The sequence below is a fragment of the Physeter macrocephalus genome, chromosome 4 (genome assembly GCF_002837175.3).
Source record: "Physeter macrocephalus isolate SW-GA chromosome 4, ASM283717v5, whole genome shotgun sequence".
Classification (NCBI taxonomy): domain Eukaryota; kingdom Metazoa; phylum Chordata; class Mammalia; order Artiodactyla; family Physeteridae; genus Physeter; species Physeter macrocephalus.
Window position 1 is genome coordinate 68729070 of NC_041217.1, and position 25126 is coordinate 68754195.

At 40.2% G+C, this 25126-nt stretch overlaps 1 protein-coding gene across 4 annotated transcripts in view; it reads left to right on the forward strand.

Moving 5' to 3' along the window:
* The window catches only part of CD84 (CD84 molecule), a 40986-nt gene extending 31922 nt beyond the window's left edge, over window positions 1-9064 (forward strand). For 3 of the 4 annotated variants that reach the window (XM_024116241.3, XM_024116242.3, XM_024116244.3), the window contains 6 exons: window positions 1168-1419; window positions 1819-1938; window positions 2602-2634; window positions 3987-4084; window positions 5007-5069; window positions 6775-9064. In XM_024116241.3, coding sequence (XP_023972009.1) covers window positions 1168-1419; window positions 1819-1938; window positions 2602-2634; window positions 3987-4084; window positions 5007-5069; window positions 6775-6840 — 632 coding nt within the window. In that variant the 3' untranslated portion in view covers window positions 6841-9064. The remainder of the gene's footprint in view (window positions 1-1167; window positions 1420-1818; window positions 1939-2601; window positions 2635-3986; window positions 4085-5006; window positions 5070-6774) is intronic. The other variant, XM_024116243.3, reaches the window with a different exon arrangement.
* The last annotated feature ends 16062 nt before the right edge of the window (window positions 9065-25126 follow it).

Genomic DNA, 25126 nt, shown 5'->3' on the forward strand with positions numbered 1-25126 from the left:
CACAGAAGAAAAGTCAGAAAAAAAGGAAGAATGAAAAAATAAAATAAAGTTATTAAAATAAAAAAATAATTATTAATAGAAAAAAATTTTAAAGTAATAAAAAAGGAAAGAAAGAAGAGAGCAACCAAGCCAAAAAACAAATCCACCAATGATAATAAGCACTAAAATCTATACTAAAAAAAAAAAAAGAAACTGGTCAAACAGAACCCTAGGACAAAGCTATACATACAAAATCACACCAAGAAACATACACATACACACTCACAAAAAGAGGAAAGGGAAAAAAATACATATATCTTTTGGGAAGTCTGAGGTCTTCTGCCAAAGTTCAGTAGGTAGGTGTTCTGTAGGAGTTGTTCCACATGTAGATGTATTTCTGATGTATTTGTGGGGAGGAAGGTGATCTCCACATCTTACTCCTCCTCCATCTTGAAGGTCTCCCCCCTTTCAGTGGTTTTTTTTGAGCATTTATATCCCTAGCCAACATATGGTTGCAACTGATGAAGGAACCAACATGAGGAGTGGATAAACGCAACCAACATATAGATTGGTTGATATTTTCATTTAAGTTCAGTAATAAGAAAAAAGTGATTCAACAAAGACATATATATTGGAACTTCACTTGTTCATCAATGACGTGAGCAACTTCTTTGCTGAACTGGATAGTGGTTTTCAAATACTGGAAGAACATTTCCAATTTTTTGTGTGCTATTCACAATATAATGGCTACAGACAGAATGCATTGTTAGTTTAATCTCCTTCAGTACCCTCTCCTCCATTGTTTTCTGAAGTCTAGTGTGACAATCAAGAAAGCAATAAGTCAAGCCCTAGTTTGCAGCATTTGCCAATTTCTTTGGTGTAAATACTCCCAGTTTGGCTGATTTTAAACCTGCAGAGTTGGGAAGACTTTGTATTGATATATCATTACAAGGGATAGATACAATAGATGTAAATAACCTCTAGAGCATAGATTATAGTAAATTGTCTGAAAAAAATTAGAAAATGATGAGTTCTGAAGAGTTATTAGCTTTGTTTTTAATATAATTTATTTCATTGTAAGTTTTTAACATCCACCATGAAAATTTCTGAAAATTTAACAGTTGGCTCCCACAAGCTGGTATAGGCCAGCTCCAGCTTACCACTGGCTCATGTGTTTTCTCCTCGTAGGTCGGCTTGGGAAGCCAAAAATTACTCAGAGTTTAATGACATCTGTGAATAGCACCTGCAATGTCACACTGACATGCTCTGTCGAGAAAGAAGAAAAGAATGTGACATACAGTTGGAGTCCACTGGGGGAAGAAGGCAATGTCCTTCGAGTCTTCCAGACCCCTGACAACCAAGAGCTGACTTACACATGTACAGCATGGAACCCTGTCAGCAACAATTCTGACTCCATCTCTGCCCAGCAGCTCTGTGCAGGTAACCATCTCTGTCCATCTCTCCTGGAGTCTCAGAAATCACTCTAACCTGCTGCAAGGCCTGAATCGGCCCTAGTTCTCCAGGGAAAGGTGCCTCCCTTATGCCAGGGCTGGACTCAGGGGAATTCTCTTCCCAAGAAGCCCTGGAAAAGAATCCAAAGCCTTCTGGGTGATGCCGGACATTTCAGGGTGTTCTGAGGCAGCCCCCGCTCAGCTCCCCAGTTCAGTTTCTGATCTTGACCTTTAATAGCAGGAAGTACAGTTTCCTTCGGAGCTTTGGCACTCCCCTCTATCCATATTGAGTGTCCCCCAGGGGAGTGCCCCTGAATGTGGACAAGCTTGCCCAGCCTCTAAGGCCTATTTCCTGAGAGTCAAGTCTCACCGCATCTTCTATTTCCAGACATCGCAGTGGGCCTCCATATTCGCCACACTGGGCTGCTGAGTGGGCTGGCTGTGCTCCCTCTGCTTCTAATCATTCTACTTTCAGTGATTGTGTTCCTTTTGCACAAAAGAGGACAAGGTAGGATTTTTTCAGAAGTTAAAATGTGGAAATGCACCTTCCTTCTTCCTTCTTCCTGGGACTGAAGTCATTTACCCAAGGTGTGGTGGAAATATCCTTTGTTCGAGGGAATTACCCTTCCTAAAATCCCCAGCCCCTCACCTTACCATCTCCCAGAAAGATGGTCCAGAGGACTATATAACATTACCCTGAATGGTCTTTAAAATATATTACTGGGGTCACCAAGATGTGGTGGGCGCAGAACTTGGGTTTGAGTTTAGCACTGCAGTTATCAAGCTGTGCTTCATGGGATACATGTCTTTACCTCTCTGACTCAGTGTTCTCACATGTGAAATGAGGTTTGGACTAGGTGTCCAAGGTCACTTCCAATTCCATCAAAACTGTGACCTTTGAAATGTCATTGAGGGACATGTACTAATTTTATATTCCATGGTTGTCACTAGATCCTTTTGGGTCCCTCTGGATCATTCTGTAATTGTAACCATTCTCAATTCAGAAAACCTGATCTTGGGCCCTAGAGTATCATTATACCCTCCTATTCCTCCTTATTCCGTGTCCACCCAAAATCTTGTTTTCCCACCGATCATAATAACAAGCCTGTATATAGCAAGGCTCTACATCTGATTCCATGTTACTTACTCTCCTTTGTGCCTGATTCCTCAGGTTCCTACTTGAAGACCTTCAGTAAGAACCCTGGTAAGTTCTCAGCCACAATTTTCCCTGGATGATGGAAGAGATGTATTCACAGCAGAGTGGTTAAACCTAAGCTTGTACTTTGCAGGCAATCTGGGGTGAAGGTGCCAGCTTGACCATTTATCAACTACCAGTTATTTTATCACTGTCTCAATTTTCTCAGTTGTAAAATATGCATAAAAATAGGATGTGCTGCATATACTTATTAAACGGATTTAATGAATTACACATATAAAATACTTGGCCCAGTGCCTGGTACCTCGTGAGTACTCAGTCAGTGTTAGATACTATACTTACAATCGACCAACCTAGGTTTGGCACAGAAGGGGGCATTCTGGGGGAAGAGAGTTTGTAACTCAAATGGCCTCATGATGGGGAGAAATCACACAACCTGCTCAGGCCATAGGTGATGTTCAGGGCTCCTCAAAGAGGCATCTGCCTCCAATCCCTCACAGCTTCATGAGAAGGAATAAGGGCTATTTTTTCATCTGCAAATGAGATAAGACAGAGCACTGGGTCCGGCTCACTCACCAGGTCTGAGGCAGGGGCTGCGACAGGACTAAACTCTGAAACACTGGATTCCTGTAATATCGCTCAGCTAAGACTTGTTGTCTGCGGATATGTTGGTGCCCTGGCATATGAAGGCCCCAAATTCTGGCTATCTCTTTTCAACTTGACCCTCAAATGTTCCATGTTAGGAGCAAAGAAAAGCAGTACACTGGGAGGAATGCCCACGAATTCTTAAATGTAGGGACTTATCTCTCTTGTCTGCTGCTCCATGACCTCATACATAGCTTGACATGTGGAGAGAGCTTAACAAATCTTTAACTCTCTGAATCAGTCAAGCAACAAATATTTGTGGAGCATCTACTACAGGTCTAACATTGAGGTGGTAAAAGAAAGGTATGCACCAGAAGAGGCCAACACAGTGTATAACTAGAGAGAATCATTCTAGTCAAAAAATTAAGACCCTCACGTGAAAAGAAAACTAGCCATGCAAGGCAGTGGATGCTAAGTGCCAGAGACAGTAAGTAAGACCCTGGGTGGAAAAGCTACCTTCAGTGTCCACACAGGGATTGGGGAGAATCTCTTTACCCTAATGTGGGTTTTGGAGCAGAAAAGAATTCCCACTGAGCTCTGGGTGAAACCTGAGCCAGGTGTCTCCCATACCACATGCCATCCCTAGAAAAGGAAAAGATAGTCAAGGATCCAAGCATCCATCTCAAGAGTATGGGAGTCACTTAACCTCTTGGGGTTTTATTTCTTCATCTGAAAAAGAGGACATTAGAATAGATCACCTCAAAAAATTCATCCACATTTCACATATTGTGGTTCTATGTTTGTTTGTGACACAGATGCTGCCTCAAAGAAAACAATATACACATACATCACAGTTCCAAGAGACACCCAGACAGCAGAGCCCAGGATCTATGATGAAATCCCCCAGTCCAAGGTGAGGTGATGCTACTCGTGGGTCTCCACCACAGCCCCCCAGGACAGGGAGTCATGGGCAGCAGCCACAGCCAAGAGCCTGGCGGGGTCCAACCAGGAAATACCAGATCAGGGAAATGATGCCATGAGTCTTTCTATGAGGACTAGAATGTGGTCAAGTGTCACCCCATGACAGCCTCCCGGGGTTGAAGCCTCATGCTTCCACATAAGGGCCTGGCTCCAGGTTAGATGAGAGTCAAGACTAAGAGCAAAGCACCTTCTATAGGGGACCCACAACAGGGGAGTCCCTGATGTGAGGTGAGAGCTGTTATGTAGCCACTGACAGGTGAACAAGTTGCTAAGGAGGTTTCAAGGGCACAGAACTGAGAGAGGTCCCCTTGAACTTGACTTCTTGGTCTGGCTGCAGCAACAGCTTGCTTTCCTCAGGCTGATTCACTCTGTCCCACAGCCTCCCCTCTTGCCTGCCTTTTACCTGCCTGTCCCTCCCTCACCTCCACCCTGAACCAGGCTTCTACATGGTATTGCCTTTCTCTGTGCCCCCACCAGCCTGCTCTGCTAAAGTCTCCAAGGAGTGAAAGGGAAACTGAGGTCTGCCCGGTCAATCCAGCCTTCTACTTGGACTGATAGGTCAGCTGGGTCCATAGAGCCCATGGAAAGCTAAAATTCTGACTAAGCAAGACTCAGTCTGACCCCTCCTCTTGGCTCCTGAAGATTTTGCCCAAAGGCTGCCAACAGTCCCATGCTCACCCCCACCTGAACCTGATCCTCTCCAAAGCTGGATGGAACCAGAGCTGAAGCTGAAGAGGAGGCCACATAGTGAAAGTGCAACCAGGGAGGGCTGATGGGCAGGAGCAGAAGTAAGAAGGGGGACTCATAAGATTTTGCCCAGGCTCCCTCACTGAGGGAAGATGGATGTTTTACAGGTGCTCCCCACCAAGGAGGAGCCAGTGAACATGACTTATTCCATAGTGCAGTACTCTGATAAGGTAAAGACTTTCTGATTTTTATCCCTGTTGTCCTGTCTTTTCCAACCTTTCTGCTGTATCTTGTCCATCCAACCAGGAGTCAGCTGGTTCCCTTGGGACTCTATGCTTCTAAGGATTAATTGCTGAGGGCCTTGGTCTCATTCTACACATACACACAGCCCTACTCCCCAGGTCCATGACCATCCACAAGCTGGCCTCCTTGATGCTGATGCCACACTTTATATGCAGGAGCCCCTAGGCCTCTGAACTACAGTGTGGAAACTCCAGCCTCTATAACATCCAAGGCCAATGCTAGCTCACAGTGTGGAAATTAGAAAGCAGGTGTCCCCCACCTTCCCCCTACCCTGGGCAGACACAGGCCCACACCAAGTGCACAGTAGAACACAGGGGCAAGTAGAACACAGGCTGAACCCCAGTTCCCATTTTCTCCCTCAGCAGACTCTCACAGTGTGCAACATGCCCAACCATTTGTAGAGCTCTAGTGACACTCACATTCCCTGTGCCTCAGTGTCCTTCTCTCAATTATGCAAAAAAAGCAGGTAAGTCCTGAACTTTGACAGGACTTTCAGTTTGGGGAATCTGGTAAGGGTTGATACTGTCTGAGGGTCCTCATTTCTGCTATAGTAAGGACAGCTCTGGGGTATGTGGGTGAATCAAATATTCTGTGTTTCTGTTTCATCGCTGAGCTAATAGGTAGGAAGCTAATCATGAAAGATAAATTTGAACCCGGAAGTCTCAGAGGAAAGGGACAATAATGATAACAAATGAAGAGTGAGAAGAAATATCGGGATACCAAAATGGAATGCAAATGAATCCATGAATAAGAATTAAGAACTGATTCTATGAGGCATCTATGAGTTGGCCAAGTAGGAAGGTCGTAAGGGAACTCAATGCACCGTCAGTTTGAATGTAAAGATAAGCCAAGTGTCCTGGAGAACAAGATAAAAAGACCTTGACTTCCTCAGTGATCAGGAGATGAAAGGAGGGAGAAGGAAAAGAAGGAGGTGAGTGAGGAAAGAGGAGGAGGAGGGAAAAGGAAGGAGAAGCAGGAAGTGGGAAGCAAGGTGTCTGCATGTTTGAACCAGGACTGGAAGGAGAGTGGGAGGAAACAGAGAAGAAAATACAATTGGAAAAGACTAGATTTGAGGGATTAATCAGGGACTCTTGGATTGAGACATCTCAAAGTAAACCCTCTAGACAAGTTGGATGACAATTATTAATTTGGTTAATGTGTAATTTAAAACCTAGGACTCTGCAAGCCAATGGGAGGGTTGTCTACAGTATTCTAAGTAACTAGAGCATATGACACCAGTGGAGGTGACTCACCACTACATATAGACCAAGGTGCAGTTACTGGGGTACAGAAGGAATGAAGGCTGAACTAGGAACATGGAACATGGGTAGCTTGAGCCTGGATGTTGCCTCAAGCCTATAATCAAAATCAATGCAAATATCCACATTCTCTACTGCTGCTTTTTTCTAAGCTAAGAAGTTGATTACCCGAAGGCTTCCAAATTGGGTGGCTGGAACAGAGGTGAGGGACTCAGCAAAGGGCAAGGCCCTGCTACCCCAGTTTACCCCAGAACAAGGGAAATCTAAGGCATCTGTCTGTGCCATTTGCATGACTCTCGAGGGCTCCTTGTGGGACTGGAATTCCCTACCAGCACCTTTCAGTCAACATGTCCTCCTTCTCCCTTTTGTGCAGATGGGGAAAACCAACACTCAGGACAGCAAACTTCCTGGGACTTCAAGCTATGAAATCGTGATCTAGGCTCCCAGATGGAATTCTCCCCATGGAAACTGATCTACAACCATACCTACTGGCAGATGCTCCAGACCTAGACTTGCTCTGCCCAGATCTTACCTGGAGATTGCAAATCACCAGATCCCAACATGTAAGCAAAGAAGCAAACACTCTGTTGCTGGACATAGCTCGTGCCTAGATGCATGCCCTTTCTGAAATCTCTCCCTTCCTGATGAATAACAAGGAAGGTCCTTTGGCACAGTGCTTCCTGCCCTTCTTCACATCGCAGCACATGGAGAAGATATTTTTATGGCCCAATGGGGTAAACAGTCAAGATTGCTCATGGCTGGAGGCTGTGTATGACCAGAGGTGATGACTCTTCCCAGCAACCCCATATGTGAAGGATCCACATTTTACACACCTGTAATCTGCCATGACAAACCACTTAGGAGCCTCTGCTCACACTCAATATATGAAAGGAGCCCTGGTCCATGGCTCCCCAAGTCCACACAGCGCCTTGGGCAGATGAGCCCCTCACTTGAGTACATGGCTTGGCATGGAGGGTGTGGACTGCATTTCAGCCTCTGTTTATTCCTTTGCCTGGGAAACTTTGTTCAAGGTACACCTGGCTGGACCAGCCCAACCCTATATGACTGTGTGGCATGGGAAGCCATCAGAGTTGTGGCTCTCAGCTGTGCAGACACAGTCTCCCAATAGAGTGTTGGAAAATGCTCTTTCTGTAGGAACTAGACTGCTGGGGCATTTTTCTTCAGGCTCCACTTCAGAAACCTCATAATATATTTTTTCCTGGCCAAGTTTTCCTTCTATATCACTCTGTGATTGTTAATTTTATGTGTCAACTTGGTTGGACCATGGGGTGCCCAGATATCTGGTTAAACATTATTCAGGCTGTGAGTGTGAGGGATGAGATAAACATTTGAATTGGTAGACTGAGTAAAGCAGATGAATATTCCCCTCCAGTGTGGGTGGGCATCACCAAATCCATTGAAAACCTGAATAGAACAAAAAGGCAGAGTAAGGGAAAATCCATTCTCTCTCTCTGCCTGTCTTTGAAATGGGACAACAGTCTTCTCCTGCCTTAGGACTTGCACATGGACTGGAACGTCCACGATCAGCTCTCCTGGTTCTCAGGCCTTTGGACTCAGACCGGAACTATACCATCACCTCTCCAGCTTGCTGACTACAGATCTTGGAATTTTTCATCTCCATAACCACATGAGTCAATTCCTTTTTAGCTATTTCCTGTTGGTTCTGTTTCTCTGCAGAACCAGGCTAATACACACTCCAAACAGCCTCATCAAGAAGAATAAGCCATATCCAGTAACCCCATTCTCTAAAAGGAATTTCTCAGCTATATTTCTGGCACTTTAGGGGAACCCAACCATCAAAACAATAGACCTTGAAGGAAGCAGTCATTCTCTAGAGGGAACTTGGTAGATGACAGTATAGATGATGAAATTGGGTTCACCTCAGTTCCTAAGGCTCAGCCCAGAAAGCCGTGGAGTTCAAGCTGATGTTATTGACCCTCCCCCTTCCCCTGACAGCACTGAGGAGGAATCACCTATGGCTGAGCAGAACATTGAAGTAAGCATTTGAAAAATTGTTTCCCTTATGTGTTAGCAAAGATAACCAGCTAAATCCTAAACCTCCATGAACAATCCCAGGCTGGATAGCAGAAATAAACTGCATTTAGGCAGAATGAAGTTGTTAGTCCCCATTAATGGGTCCATAGAACCACCTAGCCCTGACTCTCATTAGCACTGTGTTGGGGGTTGCAAGGTCTCCAAAGTGTAAGAAGAGCATGATGTCTGCCCTGGTCTAACTACAGAACAAACACTACAGTTAAATTCTGAACTACATGCTACAGGGAGTGGCATGAGCTAGCACAGTCAGAAAAGATCTTATGGAGGAAGTGCAGCTGAAGCTGGACCTCAAAGGATGGATGGGATTTGGCAGAGAATGAAGAAGACAGAAGGCATCCAAGTGAAGAAGGCATGAAAGAAAGAAAATGACTGCATCTGTGTCATGTATTTGGGGTATACCCAAATACAGATATACCACACATGTTCACAGTCCCTTGCCTGTGTGTGGCACAGTGCTCAGCTGGAATGTATGCCCCCTTCCCCTGTCCATTTACACATCCTTCAATACCCAGCTCAAATGTCACCTCGTCTATGAAGCTTTCCCTGGTATCACTAGTCAAATTAACTATGGTTCTTTTTGCACTCCTTCCCCCACACCTTTGGTCTTTCTGTCATTAAAACTCATTTCATTCTACCTTACAGTATAGATTATTATTTGTTTCCCTCTATGTTGTCCATTACTTAAAGGCAAGGCCCATGACTTCATGATCATGAAGAGGTGATCATGAGAGGTAATAGCTTTATTCATCTCTGCATCTACTGCCAGCCAGCATGATGCCTTGTACCTTGCTTGTGAGCTATAAATGCTGTTGAATAGAATTGAAAGTGACCAGCCAGCTTGCAAAGAAGATACATATTGGAAATACTGGTGGATAGGAGCCAATAACCACAGTGGAATCAAATCATGGCAAGCATTACATATCAAGAGGCAGACATCAGAGGCTATTCCTAGTATAAGGACACTTTGGAGGGAGAAGATTTTCACAGTTAGACAGACCAGCTAAGACATCAAGTGATGCAATGAACCAGGTGTGAAGAGGTGAAAGGCAGACACCCTAGGGAAGGGTATGAAGGAGGAAATAAAAAGATGTGGTCCTAAAGGATGAAGAAGTTCCAAAGTCACACTGAAAAGGCTGTTTCTTCTAAAATAAAAGTACTCCTTTATGTGAGTTGAGGGATTGCTCCTGAATATCTTCATTCTGTAACTGCTGCCACTGCCTCTCTCTGGTGTGCTTACTCAGTCACATTCTTAGTATACTAACACCCTAGTGGAAAGATGGGGTGGGAGAGAAAGGAAAGAAAGAGAGAGAGAGAAAGAGAGAGAGAAAGGAAGGAAGAAAGAAAGGGAGAGAAAGAAAGGGGGGAAGGAAGGAAGGAAGGAAGGAAGGAAGGAAGGAAGGAAGAAAGAAAGAAAGAAAGAAAGAAAGAAAGAGGGAGAGAGAGAAAGAAAGTGGGGAAGAAAGAAAGAAAAAAGGAAGGAAGGAAAGAAGGAAGGAAGGAAGGGGGAAAGAAAGGGGAGAAAAGAAGGAAGGAAGAAAGAGGGAGAAAGGAAAGAAGACAGGAAAGAACCATAGATAAGTGTTCCTTAGGTCCTCCAGAAGAACGAACCTGGGATGGAACCAGTGCACAGAAATTCTTCAAGTGAGCTTTGGGACTCAGGACCACCGTGTTTGATTCTTTCCTATGAATCTTCTGATTTATGAAGACGTAAGCTACTCTCACCCCGTTCCCAAGGGCTCAGTTCTCAGATAATCCTTCTGTAAAATGAATGTGATCTTATTTTCCCCTTCACATATTTCCATACAAACTAGATTATGAATAACAGGTCTATAAAATCAAAGTATTCTTTCAGTGGAGAGGATCTTGTATCAGACAAAGATGTGCTAGTTTAAAAATGTGCATTGAAATAGAAATCTCAGGGGCAGGGCCCTCTAGTGGAAAGCAGCGGTAAGACCGGACACTCCCTCGCAAGTCAGGGTGGGCTTTACCAGGGAACTGAGAGAATAAGAAGTTGCAATTAATGCCTCTCAGAAAAAGAAAGTGAAGCTGATTTAAAATGAGATTTTTTTAAAGCTATAGAACATTATGAACTGCACAGCCCACAGGAGAAGCGCTGGACTGGGCCACCTATGGAAAGTGGGCATAGGAAGGGGCCCAGCTGGTCCAGGCTATGTAAACAGAAAGCACTTCTCATGGTTACTCCTGGAGAAAAGAAATGACCGGGCTATATTTTCTTCAAGATCCATTACTTTCCTTCTATTTGAATTTTCCCTGAATTTCCCTTGATTTGTAAAATTTTCTCGCATGTAATTAGTGACAATCCCTATTGGCTGTAAAATGAAGCTTAAGGACATAATAGGAAAAAGTGTAATGAGTGGTCACAAATGTGGGCTCTGATGCTAGAGTACCTGGGTCTGAATCCTGCTTTCTTAGATATGTGACCTTGGGCAAGTTATTTTAACCTCTCTGTGCCTCAGTTTGCCCATCTGTAAAATAGGGATAATACTGGCTCCTACCTTGTAGGGTTGATGTGGGGATTAAATGAGGTGTTCCGTGCCTGCACACAGTAAAGCCCTGGATCATTATATTAGCTGTTCTTATAGGCCTGAAACTGTCATAAGATGCTAAACCAAAATTGTGAAATAAGGTTCTTGCAACACAAATGTATCTGATATTGTGCTAAATTAACATGGTATATCAAACTTTTAACTCTCAATCCTCAACTCAATATCTGCTCCTATTATTTCACTTATTACACTACATCCTAATTACCTGACAGCATACCTGTCTCCTCAACTAGTGAGGGAACAGGGGCTATGTCTGAATAATAGTGATGGAAATAAAGAGCTATATGAGGGCAGGGAGCCTGTAATAGTTAATTGAGGGCTTACTTTGTACACCAACTGCTACACTAGATGCTGTAAAATAGAAATTAACTCTTCTAGTTTACATTAAGGCTGAGGGAGTAAATATCTTAGCAAAGCCAGTAAGCTTGGGAAGACAGGATTTGAACTCAGGACTTCTTGTCATCAAGGGCTAAGTACTTGCACTCTACCATGCTGCCTCCCTTTACCTGCTCTGGATTCCCAACACCTGGCACTTTGCTTCAAGTATATCAGACACCTGCCACCTTGCTTGACACATAATAGGTGGCCCACAAATATTTGTTGAATGAATATGTACATATAATAATATTTTAAAGACAATAACTGCAGCTCTAAGTCAACATGTCCATATATTAATTCCGTTGTTCTCTGGATAACCACCCAGCTTTCCTTTTGGAAACAGCCATTAAGGAAGCTTGGATAGAAGCCCTCTCTGCATTTTGGACAGAGCTAGTTTCCTAGCAAACAAGGAATCCAGGTCTTAAGCATTTCTGATGAGTTGTTACAAAATGAGAAAAACACAGTGTAAATTTCTACTATTGAAACCACAAGAAAAACAGGAATAGAAGAGGTAAGAACTGGGGAGTTGTGCTATACTATTTCATGGCTAAGAAACAGCTGCGCACCTTGAGATTTTAATGATCCTCCATCCAAGTGTGATGAGCCCTTGATGGTTTTTCATATTAAAATGTTAATACATTTTGACAAAGGCCCATTAGTAAAAGTCCTGAAGTTCTGATTTGAGGAAGTAAAGTAATGACTAGTACATTCTCTAGAGGCTTGTAGACTTTGAGAAATTTATTTAGAGAATGCGTAAGAGAACTATCCTCTCTTTGGATGATAATTATTATCATCGCTCTTGCTGGCTGATTGCCTAGGCAGTTCTGAATAGCCCTACACAAGCCTCTGGGTTTAGCTGCATCAACTCTGGGAACTGAAAGTGGCCATATCTTTGCAAGTGGGAAATAGAGATTTTTTTCTTATGAGGTCTTATCACAGGAAATAATTACATAAATTATCTGTCAGGGAATTTTTTTAAAAACACATAATCTCAATCACTAATTTATAATCTATATTTCCAGCTGTTTATGGGTCATTTCTGCATGGATGTCAGAAGTCACCTTAAATTCAGTGTGCCCAAAATTGAACTCACAGGTCTTTCCTTGACCTCCCCAACTTGCTTTCTGTCTGTTTCCACTGTGCTAGTTAATGGCCCACCAAATCATAATAGCTGACACTTACTGAGTGCTTACTATGTACCATTCTTGCCCTGATGTTTTATATGTATTCACTCATTTAAAGCCCACAAGAAACATTAAAACTTATCTACCGCCAAAGTAGTTGCAATCATCCTCCATTTTACAAGTTAAGAAACCGAGTCACAGAAAGGCTAAGTAACTCAGACAAACAAATATTAAAACCAGGAATCAATTCCTAGTCTTCCAACTCCAGGGGCTGTGTCCTGAACTGCTATTCTTCACTGCTTCACCAATCAGCAGCTACCCAAAGCAAAGAAATCTTTTATCCTCGAGTCTTCTTTCTTTCTCCCATCACCTCACCTCTCCCCTACATCTAATCAGCTATTAGGTCTTGTCAATTCCAACTCCTCTATTTCGCCCCTGTCAACCATGTCTCCTCAATCTGTCTAATTCTCAAACACACCCTCCCTCTCTATCCCAGTCTCTCAGTTCATTCCTTTATCAGTTATTACCTGGGCTGCTATCACATAAAGAGCAATCTTTCTAAAACATGGAAGTTATCACTTCATTTTCCTGTGGGACCAGACTCCTTAGCAATCTGACCCATCAGATTTTCCAGGCCCCTCACCTGCATCTTCCCTAGGCTCCAGCCACATAGAAATATCGTGGGTCCATGAACTCACCATATCCTTTCCCACTCTCATGCCTTTGCCCATGCTGCGTCCCCCACCTGAAATGCCTTTCTCTCCATTCCATCTCTGGCTCTTTCATATTTCAAGGATCAGACCAAGTATCCCCTCTTTGTGTAGCCTTCCAAAACCTCTCACTCAAAGCTAAATATATAGCTCCCTATTTACACTCCTACAGCATTTAGTACATAAATGCATAATAGTAGCATTTATCATATTCTTTTATAATTATATAGCTGTGGCATTTTCTTAACTGTCTCCCCAACTGGTCAATAAGTTGTTTTGGCTCAGAAGACTTTCTCCTCTTCTTTGTGTCCACAGTACCTAATAAACCTTGGATCCTCAAAAACTTGGATTAATTAATACAAGCATGTAGATTATGCTCACTAGTAGCAAATGTTGCTAAACGTATTTCAGAAGCTAGGTGCCATGTTTGTAACAGGGTATTTTATCCTTTCTACATGTTATCTTTTATTTCATGCATTTGTAAATTTCCATTAATAAAGTATTGTCTGCACCTTGTAAGTGCCTAACTACAAGCTCCATTTCAACAAGTAACTACAAAAATATTTGATGATGCATCTATTCTGTTTGTGTCTTACTTGGCTTTTTCAGGAAAAGAAGAGATAAAATAAGTAGCTGAAACATCAAAGACTATCAACAATATGATAAAGGCTCTGTGCAGCTGAGAACTCAGACCCTGAACAGACACAAAGTTACCATGGATTGAGGTAGTCAGACAGAGAATGGGGAAAAGGAAGTCTGCTGTGAGAGAGATGACCAGGATCCTGAGAGAAGATGGAAAACCTAGAGATAGGGAGGACCAGGAACAGAAACAAGAAACCAGAGCACAGCAGAGGCGTATGTCTAGAGGAAGAGCAGGGAGTTCTGCCTTGATCATCCTAGAAACAGAGAAATTAGGCATTTAAATCATATGTTTTGGGGTCCATCTCCCTCTAGTACAACAGCTTTGTCTTATTCATCTTTTCAGTAAGAGCGCTCATCACAGAAGCCAATGCCTAGAAGAGCTTAATAAATATTTGTTGATTCACTTTGTTATAAAGCAGAAGCTAGCACACCATTGTAGAGCAATTATACTCCAATAAAGATGTTAATAAATAAATAAATAAATAAATAAATAAATATTTGTTGAACTGAACTCGGATTGGGACCCAGACATCAAGAGTAGAATAGAAGTCCTGGAAACCACTTTGAGTCTGTTTCTAGGGAATTTGAGAGTAAGATTGTATGGGTCACTCACAGTGCCACTTGGAGAAAAGGGATAAAAGGACTAGGTTTTTCAATGATGAGACTAGGGTGTGGTTCCCTCAGAACTATGGGTGCAGGGCCTCAGGATGTTTTGTAAAACTTTGAGGAAATGACTTGCTAAGAGGTGGTATGTGAGATAGCAAACAGTACCTTCTAGATCTGAAACCACTTCCTTTACTCTCTACTTATCAAAGAAGCTTCAGATCCTCTGCTCTGAGCAACTCTTTGCAAATACGCTTGGGTTCCCAGCTCCCACAGTTACACCTCTTCATCCGTTTCTTGTTGGGCTGAAATGGAACCACTACCCAGAAGAATTTCAGAGCCACCTGTGTAGCAACTTTACAAACAGGTACAGATAACCTTGAGAAGATTTTTTTAAATTTTTGGTGGTGTTTTTCTAGTGCTCTCTTAGGTTCTGGCACATTGCATTTAATTTAATCTACACAGCCTTAGGACTCTCCCTCTGTCTGAAATGCTTTACCACCCACTCCGTACCTTCACTACCTCTAATACACACTTCACTTAGTTAATGCCCAGTCATCCCTCAGGGCTCAGCTCAAATGTCCCTTCCTGAGGGAAGTCTTCCTGTTCTTCAAACCATGTCTGATGCCCATTTTTATTCTCATTATACTAGATGTCTTTCCATCACAGCAGTTTTCAAATTTTGTCTTTAAATATTTCTCCTTGTGATTATCTGATCAATGTCTCTCTTTCCCCACTAGACTGTGAGCTCCATCAGGGCACAGATCACATCTGATTTTGCTCATCATTTGTATCCACAATGTCTGATCCTGTGCAAGTTACAGAGGAAGTCCTCAATGTATAATATTTTGATTAACTAGTGAAGATGCAACAGTTTGTACAGACTTTAACTGTCTTACCTTACCTGGAATGAGTAATTCTTTGGCACATGTCTCAATGACAAAGCTATTTATTCCAAAGTATATTCCCTTAATAAGTTTCCAACCTTCAGATGGAAATGCAATAGAAAAATACTGGCTTTACTTCCTGTGTATAAAACATAGTTAAGAATTAGAAAACACAGAAAAGAGTTAACATTAACAATGTGGGCCTAAGACTGCTATCCTTTGAAAGGTGTGCTTACAAGGTTGCCCCTTGGCTGGTGTCTGGGAACTTGGATTTGGGGAGAGTTCTACCATTCCCTGATAAGAGGGAGTCACTGAACTTAAACTGTTTATACAAACAACTTGCTTTGTGCTGAACACCTGCTTTCCTTCTAGGATTCTGAAATTTTGTACATGCTAGGTAGACAGCGTCTGCATGACTACTGATAAAAACCCTGGAATCCTAGGCTCAGACAAACTTCTCTAGTAGAAAACATTTCACATGTGTTGTCATCACATGTCACTAGAGGAATTAAGCATATCCTGTGTGACTCCACTGGGAGAAGCCTCTTGGAAGCTTGGACCTTGGTTTCTCCTGGACTCCACTCTATATACCATCTCCTTTTACTGATTTTGCTTTTTATCTATTCACTGTAATAACTCACAGCCATGCGTATAACTATATGCTGAATCCTATAAGTCCTCGTAGTGAACCATTGAACCTGGAAGTGGTCTTGAAAATCCCTGACATACCTCCTTGAATGTTTTTATAATCCATCCAACTTTTCTTCTTCCATCCAGCAGTAGTTACAGCAGTCAAGGCACTATCATCTCTTTCCTGGACAACAGCACTTTACCTCCTGAGGTCACACTTGCCCTGGTCCAATCCATTCTCTACACCACAGCCAGAGTGATCTTTCCAAAACACAAATATAATGCCATCTTGTGGCAGGAAGAACAAATGGATTGCTCTGGTATATAGCTTTACACCCATAATAGTTCATAAGTTGAAAGGTTATAACTAGAAGAACTTCTTTAACCAGAGATAAAATGGAAAATATACTCAGTTATCTAATTCCCTAAGAGGCACCAAGCCTAGACGGTCTTATGAGCTAGCTCCACCACCTTCAATAAAAGGATAATTTCTATGCAATTTTAACTGTTCCAAAATGTAAAAACTAGTGGAAAATTTCAAAATTCATTGAGCACTATTAATATAGCACTGATTCCAAACTAGATGAGGACGATTCCCAAAAAAGAAAAATATAGACCAGGGATCAGCAAACTACATCCTGTGGACAAATCCAGTCTGCCAAGTGTTTTTATATAGCTTGTGGGTTAAGAATAGTTTTTACAATTTTTAAAAGTTGGAAAAACTCAAAAGAAGAATAATATTTGGTGACATGCAAAAATTATATGAAATTCAAATTTCAGTGTTAATAAATAAAATTTTCCTGGAACACTCCCAATACTCACTCATTTACATATTGACTGGGGCTGCTTTCATGCTACAACAGCAAAGTTGAATACTTGCAGTGGAGACTGTACAGCCCACAAAGTCTAAAAATATTCACTATCTTGACCTTTACAGAAAAAATTTGTCAATTCCTGATATTGATCAGCCTCACTTATTAATATAAATGTTAAAAATCTTAATTCAGGGCTTCCCTGGTGTCGCAGTGGTTGAGAGTCCACCTGCCGATGCAGGGGACACGGGTTCGTGCCCCGGTCCGGGAAGATCCCACGTGCCGCGGAGCGGCTAGGCCCGTGAGCCATGGCCGCTGAGCCTGCGCGTCTGGAGCCTGTGCTCCGCAATGGGAGAGGCCACAACAGTTAGAGGCCCAAGTACTGCAAAAAAAAAAAAAAAAAAAAAAAAAAATCTTAGTTCAAATTTTAGTAAATTGAACCAAGCAAGGAATTAAAAGAAAAAAATGCAATCAAGTAGGAGTTCTCTCCAGAATGCAGAAATTATTTATCTTTAAGAAATCTTTTTTTTTATGTAGGACGCTAACTTTATGGAGCTCAGGAGTATTAAGCATTATGTAGATGTACAAAGAAGTACTGAAATCCCTCATTATAAACAATAACCATACCTTACCTACTATGTGACTCATCAATCCATAAGATTTCTTGTACCTTTTTAAATCTCAAATGTCCAAGAAAGAAAACTATTCACCTCTTTGTTTCATACAACATACAAGATGTCAAAGTGAAACTGTCTCTTATCTGTGGAAGCTACCCAGTTACCTGTAAGCTCAAAATTATAAATGTAAGTAAACATAGTTGTGTCCACACATATTTTTTTAAAAATTTTTTATTGAAGTATAGTTGATTTACAATGTTGTGCCAATCTCTGCTGTGCAGCAAAGTGACTCAGTTATACTCATATATTCTTTTTTTTATATTCTTTTCCATTATGGTTTATCAGAGGATATTGAACATAGTTCCCTGTGCTATATATTAGGACCTTGTTGTTTATCCATCCTAAATGTTACGGTTTTCATCTACCAACCCCAAACTCCCAGTCCATCTCTCTCCCTCCCCACTCCCCCTTGGCAACCACAAGTCTGTTCTCTATGGCTATGAGTCTGTTTCTGTTTTGTAGATAGGTTCATTTGTGCCATATTTTAGATTCCACATATAAGTGATATGATATGGTGTTTGTCTTTCTCTTTCTGACTTACTTCACTTAGTATAATAAGCTCTAGATGCATCCATATTGCTGTAAATGGCATTATTTTGTTCTTTTTATGGCTGAGTAGTATTCCATTGTATATATGTACCACATCTTCTTTATCCATTCATCTGTCGATGGACATTTAGGTTGTCTCCATGTTTTGGCTATTGTGAATAGTGCTGCTATGAACATAGGGGTGCATGTACCTTTTTGAATTATAGTTTTGTCCAGGTATATGCCCAGGAGTGGGATTGCTGGATCATATGATAATTCTATTTTTAGTTTTCTGAGGAACCTCCATAATGTTTTCCGTAGTGGCTGTACCAACTTACATTCCCACCAACAGTGTAGGTGGGTTCCCTTTTCTCCACACTTTCTCTAGCATTTGTTATTTGTAGACTTTTTAATGACAACCATTCTAACTGGTGTGAGGTGGTACCTCATTGTAGTTTTGATTTGCATTTCTTTAATAATTAGTGATGTTGAGCATCTTTTCGTGTGCCTACTGGCCATCTGTGTGTCTTCTTTGGAGAAATGTCTATTAAGGTCTTCTGTCCATTTTTTGATTGGGCCGTTTGTTTTCTTGTTGTTGAGTTGTGTGAGCTGTTTGTATATTTTGGAGATTATGCCCTTGTCTATTGCATCATTTGCAAATATTTTCTCCCATCCATTCTGTAGGTTGTCTTTTGTTTTTTGTTTGGTTTTTTGTTTGTTTTTATGGTCTGCTGTGCAAAAGCTTGTAAGTTTGGTTAGGTCCCATTTGTTTATTTTTGCTTTTATTTCTATTGCCTTGGGAGACTGGCCTAAGAAAACATTCATACAGTTTATGTCAGAGGATGTTTTGTCTATGCTTTTTTCTAGGAGTTTTATGGTGTTATGTCTTATGTTTAAGTCTTTAAGCCATTTGAGTTTATTTTTGTGCATGGTGTGAGGGTGTGTTCTAACTTCATTGATTTACATGAAGCTGTCCAACTTTCCCAGCACCACTTGCTGAAGAGACTGTCTTTTCCCCATTTTATATTCTTGCCTCCTTTTTTGAAGATTAATTGACTGTAGGTGTGTAGGTTTATTTCTGCTCTGTCTGTTCTGTTCCATTGAGCCATATGCCTGTTTTTGTACCAATACCACACTGTTTTGATTACTGTAGCTTTGCAGTATTGTCTGAAGTCTGGGAGAGTTATGCCTCCTGCTTTGTTTTTTTCACTTCAGGATTGCTCTGGTAATTCTGGATCTTTTATGGTTCCATATAAATTTTTGGATTATTTGTTCTAATTCTGTGAAAAAATGTCATGGGTAATTTGATAGGGATCACATTAAATCTGTAGATTGCTTTGGGTAGTATTGCCATGTTAACAATATTAATTCTTCCAATCCAAGAGCATAGGATATCTTTCCATTTCTTTGAATCCTCTTTTATTTCCTTTATTAATGTTTTATAGTACTCAGCATATAAATATTTCACCTCCTTGGTCAGGTTTACTCCAGGTATTTTTCTTTCTTTGGTGCAATTTTAAAAAGTATCTTTTTTTTGCATTCCCTTTCTAATATTTCATTGTTAGGGTAAAGGAATGCAACTGATATCTGAATGTTAATCTTCTATCCTCCTACTTTGCTGAATTCGTTTATTAGATCTAGTTGTTTTTGTGTGGAGTTCCTAGGTTTTCTATATATAGTATCATGTAATTTGCATATAGTGACAATTTTACCTCTTCCCTTCCAATTTGGATAACTTTTCTTTTTCTTGTCTGATTGCTGTGGCTGGGATTTCCAATACTATGTTGAAGAGAAGTGAGAGTGGGGATCCTTGTCTTGTTCCAGATTTTAGCAGGAAGCCTTTCAACTTCTCATCATTGAGTATTATATTGGCTGTGGGTTTGTCATAACTGACTTTTATTATCTTGAGATATGTTCCCTCTATTCCCACTTTGGTAAGAGGTTTTTTTTCATGAATTGATGCTGAATTTTGTCAAATGGTTTTTCTGCATCTATTGAGATGATCATGTGGTTTTTACCTTTTCTCTTGTTAATGTGGTGTATTACATTGATTGATTGATTTGCATATGTTGAATCATCCTTGTGAACCAGGGATGAATCCCACTTGGTCGTGGTGTATGATCATTTTTATGTGTTGCTGGATTCAGTTTGCTAATATTTTGTTGAGAATTTTTGCATCTATATTCATCAAAGATATTGGCCTGTAATTTTCTTTTTTGGTGGTGTCTTTGTCTGGTTTTGGTATCAGGGTGATGGTGGCTTCATAGGATGTCTTTGGGAGTGTTCCCTCCTCTTCAATCTTTTGGAAGAATTTGAGAAGAATCAGTATAAGTTCTTCTTTGTATGTTTGGTAGAATTCACCTGTGAAGCCATCTGGTCCTGGACTTTTGTTTGTAGCAAGTTTTTAAATTACAGATTCTATTTCACTTCTAGTGATAGGTCTGTTCAAATTATCTATTTCTTCTTGATTCAATTTTGCTGGGCTGTATGTTTCTAGGAAGTTGTCCATTTCTTCTAGGTTGTCAAATTTGTTGGCATATAATTGTTCATAGTATTCTCTTATTTTTTATAAATTTCTGTAGTATCAGTTGAGATTTCTCCTTTTTAATTTCTTATTTTGTTTATTTGGATTCTCTCTCTTTTCTTCTTTGTGAGCCTGGCCAGGGATTTGTTAATTTTGTTTATGCTTTCAAAGAACAAGCTCTTGTTTTTGTTGCTTTTTTCTATTGTTTTTTAAAAATCTCTATTTATTTATTTTCTCGCTGATCTTTATTATTTCCTTCCTTCTGCTGACTTTAGGTTTTGTTCTTCTTTTTCTAATTATTTTAGGTGGTAGGTTAAGTTGTTTATTTGAGATTTTTCTTCCTTTTGATGAAAGTCTGAATTGCTATGAACTTCCCTCTAAGAAATATTTTTGCTGCATCCCATAGATTTTGTAGGTTATGTTTTCATTGTCATTTGTCTCAAGATATTTTTAAATTTCCTTTATGACTTCCTCATTGACTCATTGGTTTTTTAGTATCATGTTATTTAGTCTCCATATAATCATTCTTTTCTCATTTCTTTTCCTGTGGTTGTTTTCTAGTTTCATGCCATTGTGGTCAGAGAAGATGCTTGAAATAATTTGTACACTCTTAAATTTCTTGAAGTTAGTTTTTTGCCCTAAGATGTGGTCAATTCTAGAGAATGTTCCATGTGCACTTGAAAAGAATGTATATTCTGTGGTTTTTTCGGATGTAGTGCCCTGAAAATATCAATTAAGTCCAACTGTTCTATTGTATCATTTAGGACCTCTGTTGTCTCATTGGTTCTCTGTCTGGAAGGTCTGTCCATTGATGTGAGTGGGATGTTAACGTCTCCTAGTATTATTGTATTCATATCGATTTCTCCGTTTATGTCTGTTAGTATTTGTTTTATGTATTTGCATATATGTTGATGAGTGTAAAAGTCTCTTCTTGTATTGATTCTTCTATCATTATATAGTGTACTTCTTTATCTTTCTTTATTACCTTTGCTTTAAAGACTATTTTGTCTGATATGAGTATTGCAACTCTCACTTCCTTGTCGTGTCCATTTGAATGAAATAACTTTTTTTTTTTTTGGCTGCATTAGGTCTTCATTGTTGCATGTGTGCTTTCTCTAGTTGTGGCAAACGGGGGCTACTCTTTGTTTTGGTGTGCAGGATTCTCATTGTGGTGGCTTCTCTTGTTGTGGAGCATGGGCTCTAGGCACACAAGCTTCATTAGTTGCAGCATGTGGGCTCAGTAGTTGTGTCACACAGGCTTAGTTGATCCGTGGCATGTGGGATCTTCCCAGAGCAGGGATCAAACCCATGTCCCTTTCATTGGTAGGCAGATTCTTAACTACTGCACAACCAGGGAAGTCCATGCATGAAATATCTTTTTCCATCCCCTCACTTTCAATCTATGTGTGCCCTTTTCCCTAAAGTGGGTCTCTTGTAGGCAGCATATTGTAAGCTCTTGTCTTTTAAATCCAGTCTGCCACTCTATGTCTTTTGAATGGAACATTCAGTCCATTGACTTTTAAGGTAATTATTGATATATATGTATTTATTGCCATTTCAAACCTTGTTTTCCAGTTGATTCTTTATTTCTTCTGTGTTCCTTTCTTTTTTCTTTTTGTTTTTCTTTTTGTGGTTTGATGATTTCCTTTTATTTTACACTTGTGTTCTCTTCTGTTAGGTTTTTGTGACTCTATTGTAAGTTTTTTATTTGTGGTTACCCTGTTTTTCCAATATGTTAACCCCTTCCTATATCTGCTTGCTTTAGACTGATAGTGATATAGACTCAAACACATTCTAAAAAAAAAGAAAAAGAGGGCTTCCCTGGTGGCACAGTGGTTAAGAATCTGCCTGCCAATGCAGGGAACATAGGTTTGAGCCCTGGTCCGGGAAGATCCCACATGCCACAGAGCAACTAAGCCCATGTGCCACAACTACTGAACCTGTGCTCTAGAGCCTGCAAGCCACAACTACTGAGCCTGCATGCCCAAAGCCCATGCTCTGCAACAAGAGAAACCACCACAATGAAGAGCTCGTGCACTGCAACGAAGAGTAGCCCCTGCTCGCTGCAACTAGAGAAAGCCTGTGCGCAGCAACGAAGACCCAACACAGCCCAAAAAAGTAAAAATAAATAAAATAAATAAATTTTTAAAAATAAAGAAAAAGAATCTGGATTTTCTTACTCTCCTTCCTCACACTTTATGATTTTGATGTCCCTTTTTACATCTTCATGTTTATCCTTTTGCTGTTCCTTGTGTTTATCATTGCTTTCACAAATAGGTTTTTTTTTCTTTTTGATCTGTATACTGGGTAATTTAAGTGATTTACTTTCCAGTTGGATTTACTCCTTCCTATTTCTTCTTGCTTCTCTTCTATTTAGAGCTGACCTTTCAATATTTCTTTTAGGATAGGTTTAGTATTGCTGTATTCTTTTAGTTTTTGCTTGTCTGAGAAATTCTTTATTTCTCCACCTATTCTAAATGATAATCTTGCTGGGTAGAGTATTCTAGGTGGCAGATTTTTCTCTTTTGAGACTTTGAATATATTTTGCAAACGAAATCTTTTATTGCAAGGTTTTGTTTAAACACATTAAAGGGGAGAAAAGAAACAATCATCTGGAGAGATTCTAAAACATGTATTTGATTAAATTCAACCCTGAATGGCCAAAACAATCCTGAAAAGGAACAAAGTTAGAAGATTCACACTTTCTGATTTCAAAACTTACTACAAAGCTACAGTAATCAAAAGAGTGTGGCAGGGGCATAAGACAGACACAGGGTGCTGTAGAATAAAACAGAAGAGACCAGATATAAACCCTCAAATATATGGCCAAATGATTTTTAACAAGGATGCCAAGAACACTCAATAGGGAAAGGACAGCCTTTTCAACAAATGGTACTGGGAAAATTAGATATCCTCATGCAAAAGAAGGAAGGTGAATCTTGCCTTAAATGATATAGAAAAATCAACTCAAATGTATCAAAGAGATAAATATAAAAACTAAGACTATAAAACTCTTAGAGGAAACAAAGGGGAAAATCTTCATTACATTGGATTGGGCAACGATTTCTTGAATATGACACCAAAAGCATAGGCAACAAAAGAAAAAACAAATAAACCAGCCTTCATTAAAACGAAAAACTTTTGTGCATCAAATGATACTATCAGGGACTTCCCTGGTGGCACAGTGGTTAAGAATCTGCCTGCCACATATGGTCACCTTATCTTTGATAAATGAGGCAAGAATATACAATGGAGAAAAGACAGCCTCTTCAGTAAGTGGTGCTGGGAAAACTGGACAGTTACATGTAAAAGAATGAAATTAGAACACTCCCTAACACCATACACAAAAATAAACTCAAAATGGATTAAAGACCTAAATATAAGGCCAGACACTGTCAAACTCTTAGAGGAAAACATAGGCAGAACACTCTATGACATAAATCACAGCAAGATCCTTTTTGACCCATCTCCTAGAGAAATGGAAATAAAAACAAAAATAAACAAATGGGACCTAATGAAACTTAAAAGCTTTTGCACAGCAAAGGATACCATAAACAAGACCAAAAGACAACCCTCAGAATGGGAGAAAATATTTGCAAACGAAGCAACTGACAAAGGACTAATATCCAAAATTTATAAGCAACTCTTGCAGCTCAATAACAAAAAAACAAACAACCCAATCCAAAAATGGGCAGAAGAACTAAATAGACATTTCTCCAAAGAAGATATACAGATCGCCAACAAACACATGAAAGAATGCTCAACATCATTAATCATTAGAGAAATGCAAATCAAAACGACAATGAGATATCATCTCACACCGGTCAGATTGGCCATCATCAAAAACTCTAGAAACAATAAATGCTGGAGAGGGTGTGGAGAAAAGGGAACCCTCTTGCACTGCTGGTGGGAATAATGTAAATTGATACAGCCACTATGGAGAACAGTATGGAGGTTCCTTAAAAAACTAAAAATAGAATTACCATATGACCCAGTAATCCTACTACTGGGCATATTCCCAGAGAAAACCATAATTCAAAAAGACACATGCACCCCAATGTTCATTGCAACTCTATTTACAATAGCCAGGTCATGGAAGCAACCTAAATGTCCATCGACGGATGAATGGATAATGAAGATATGATACATATATACAATGGAATATTAATCAGCCAAAGAAAGGAAAGAAATTTGGTCATTTGTAGAGACGTGGATGGATCTAGAGACTGTCATACAGAGTGAAGTAAGTCAGAAAGAGAAGAACAAATATCGTATATTAACACACATATGTGGAACCTAGAAAAATGGTACAGATGACATGGTTTGCAGGGCAGAAATAGAGGCACAGATGTAGAGAACAAACTTATGGACACCAAGGGGAGAAAGTGGCAGGGGGTTGGGAGTGGGGGTGTGATGAATTGGGAGATTGGGATTGACATATATACAATAATATGTGTAAAATGGATAACTCATAAGAACCTGTTGTATAAAAAAATAAAATAAAATTCAAAAAAAAACACCCAGTAAATTTTAGGTTGCATAACCACAATATGTAATTTAGGTTGTT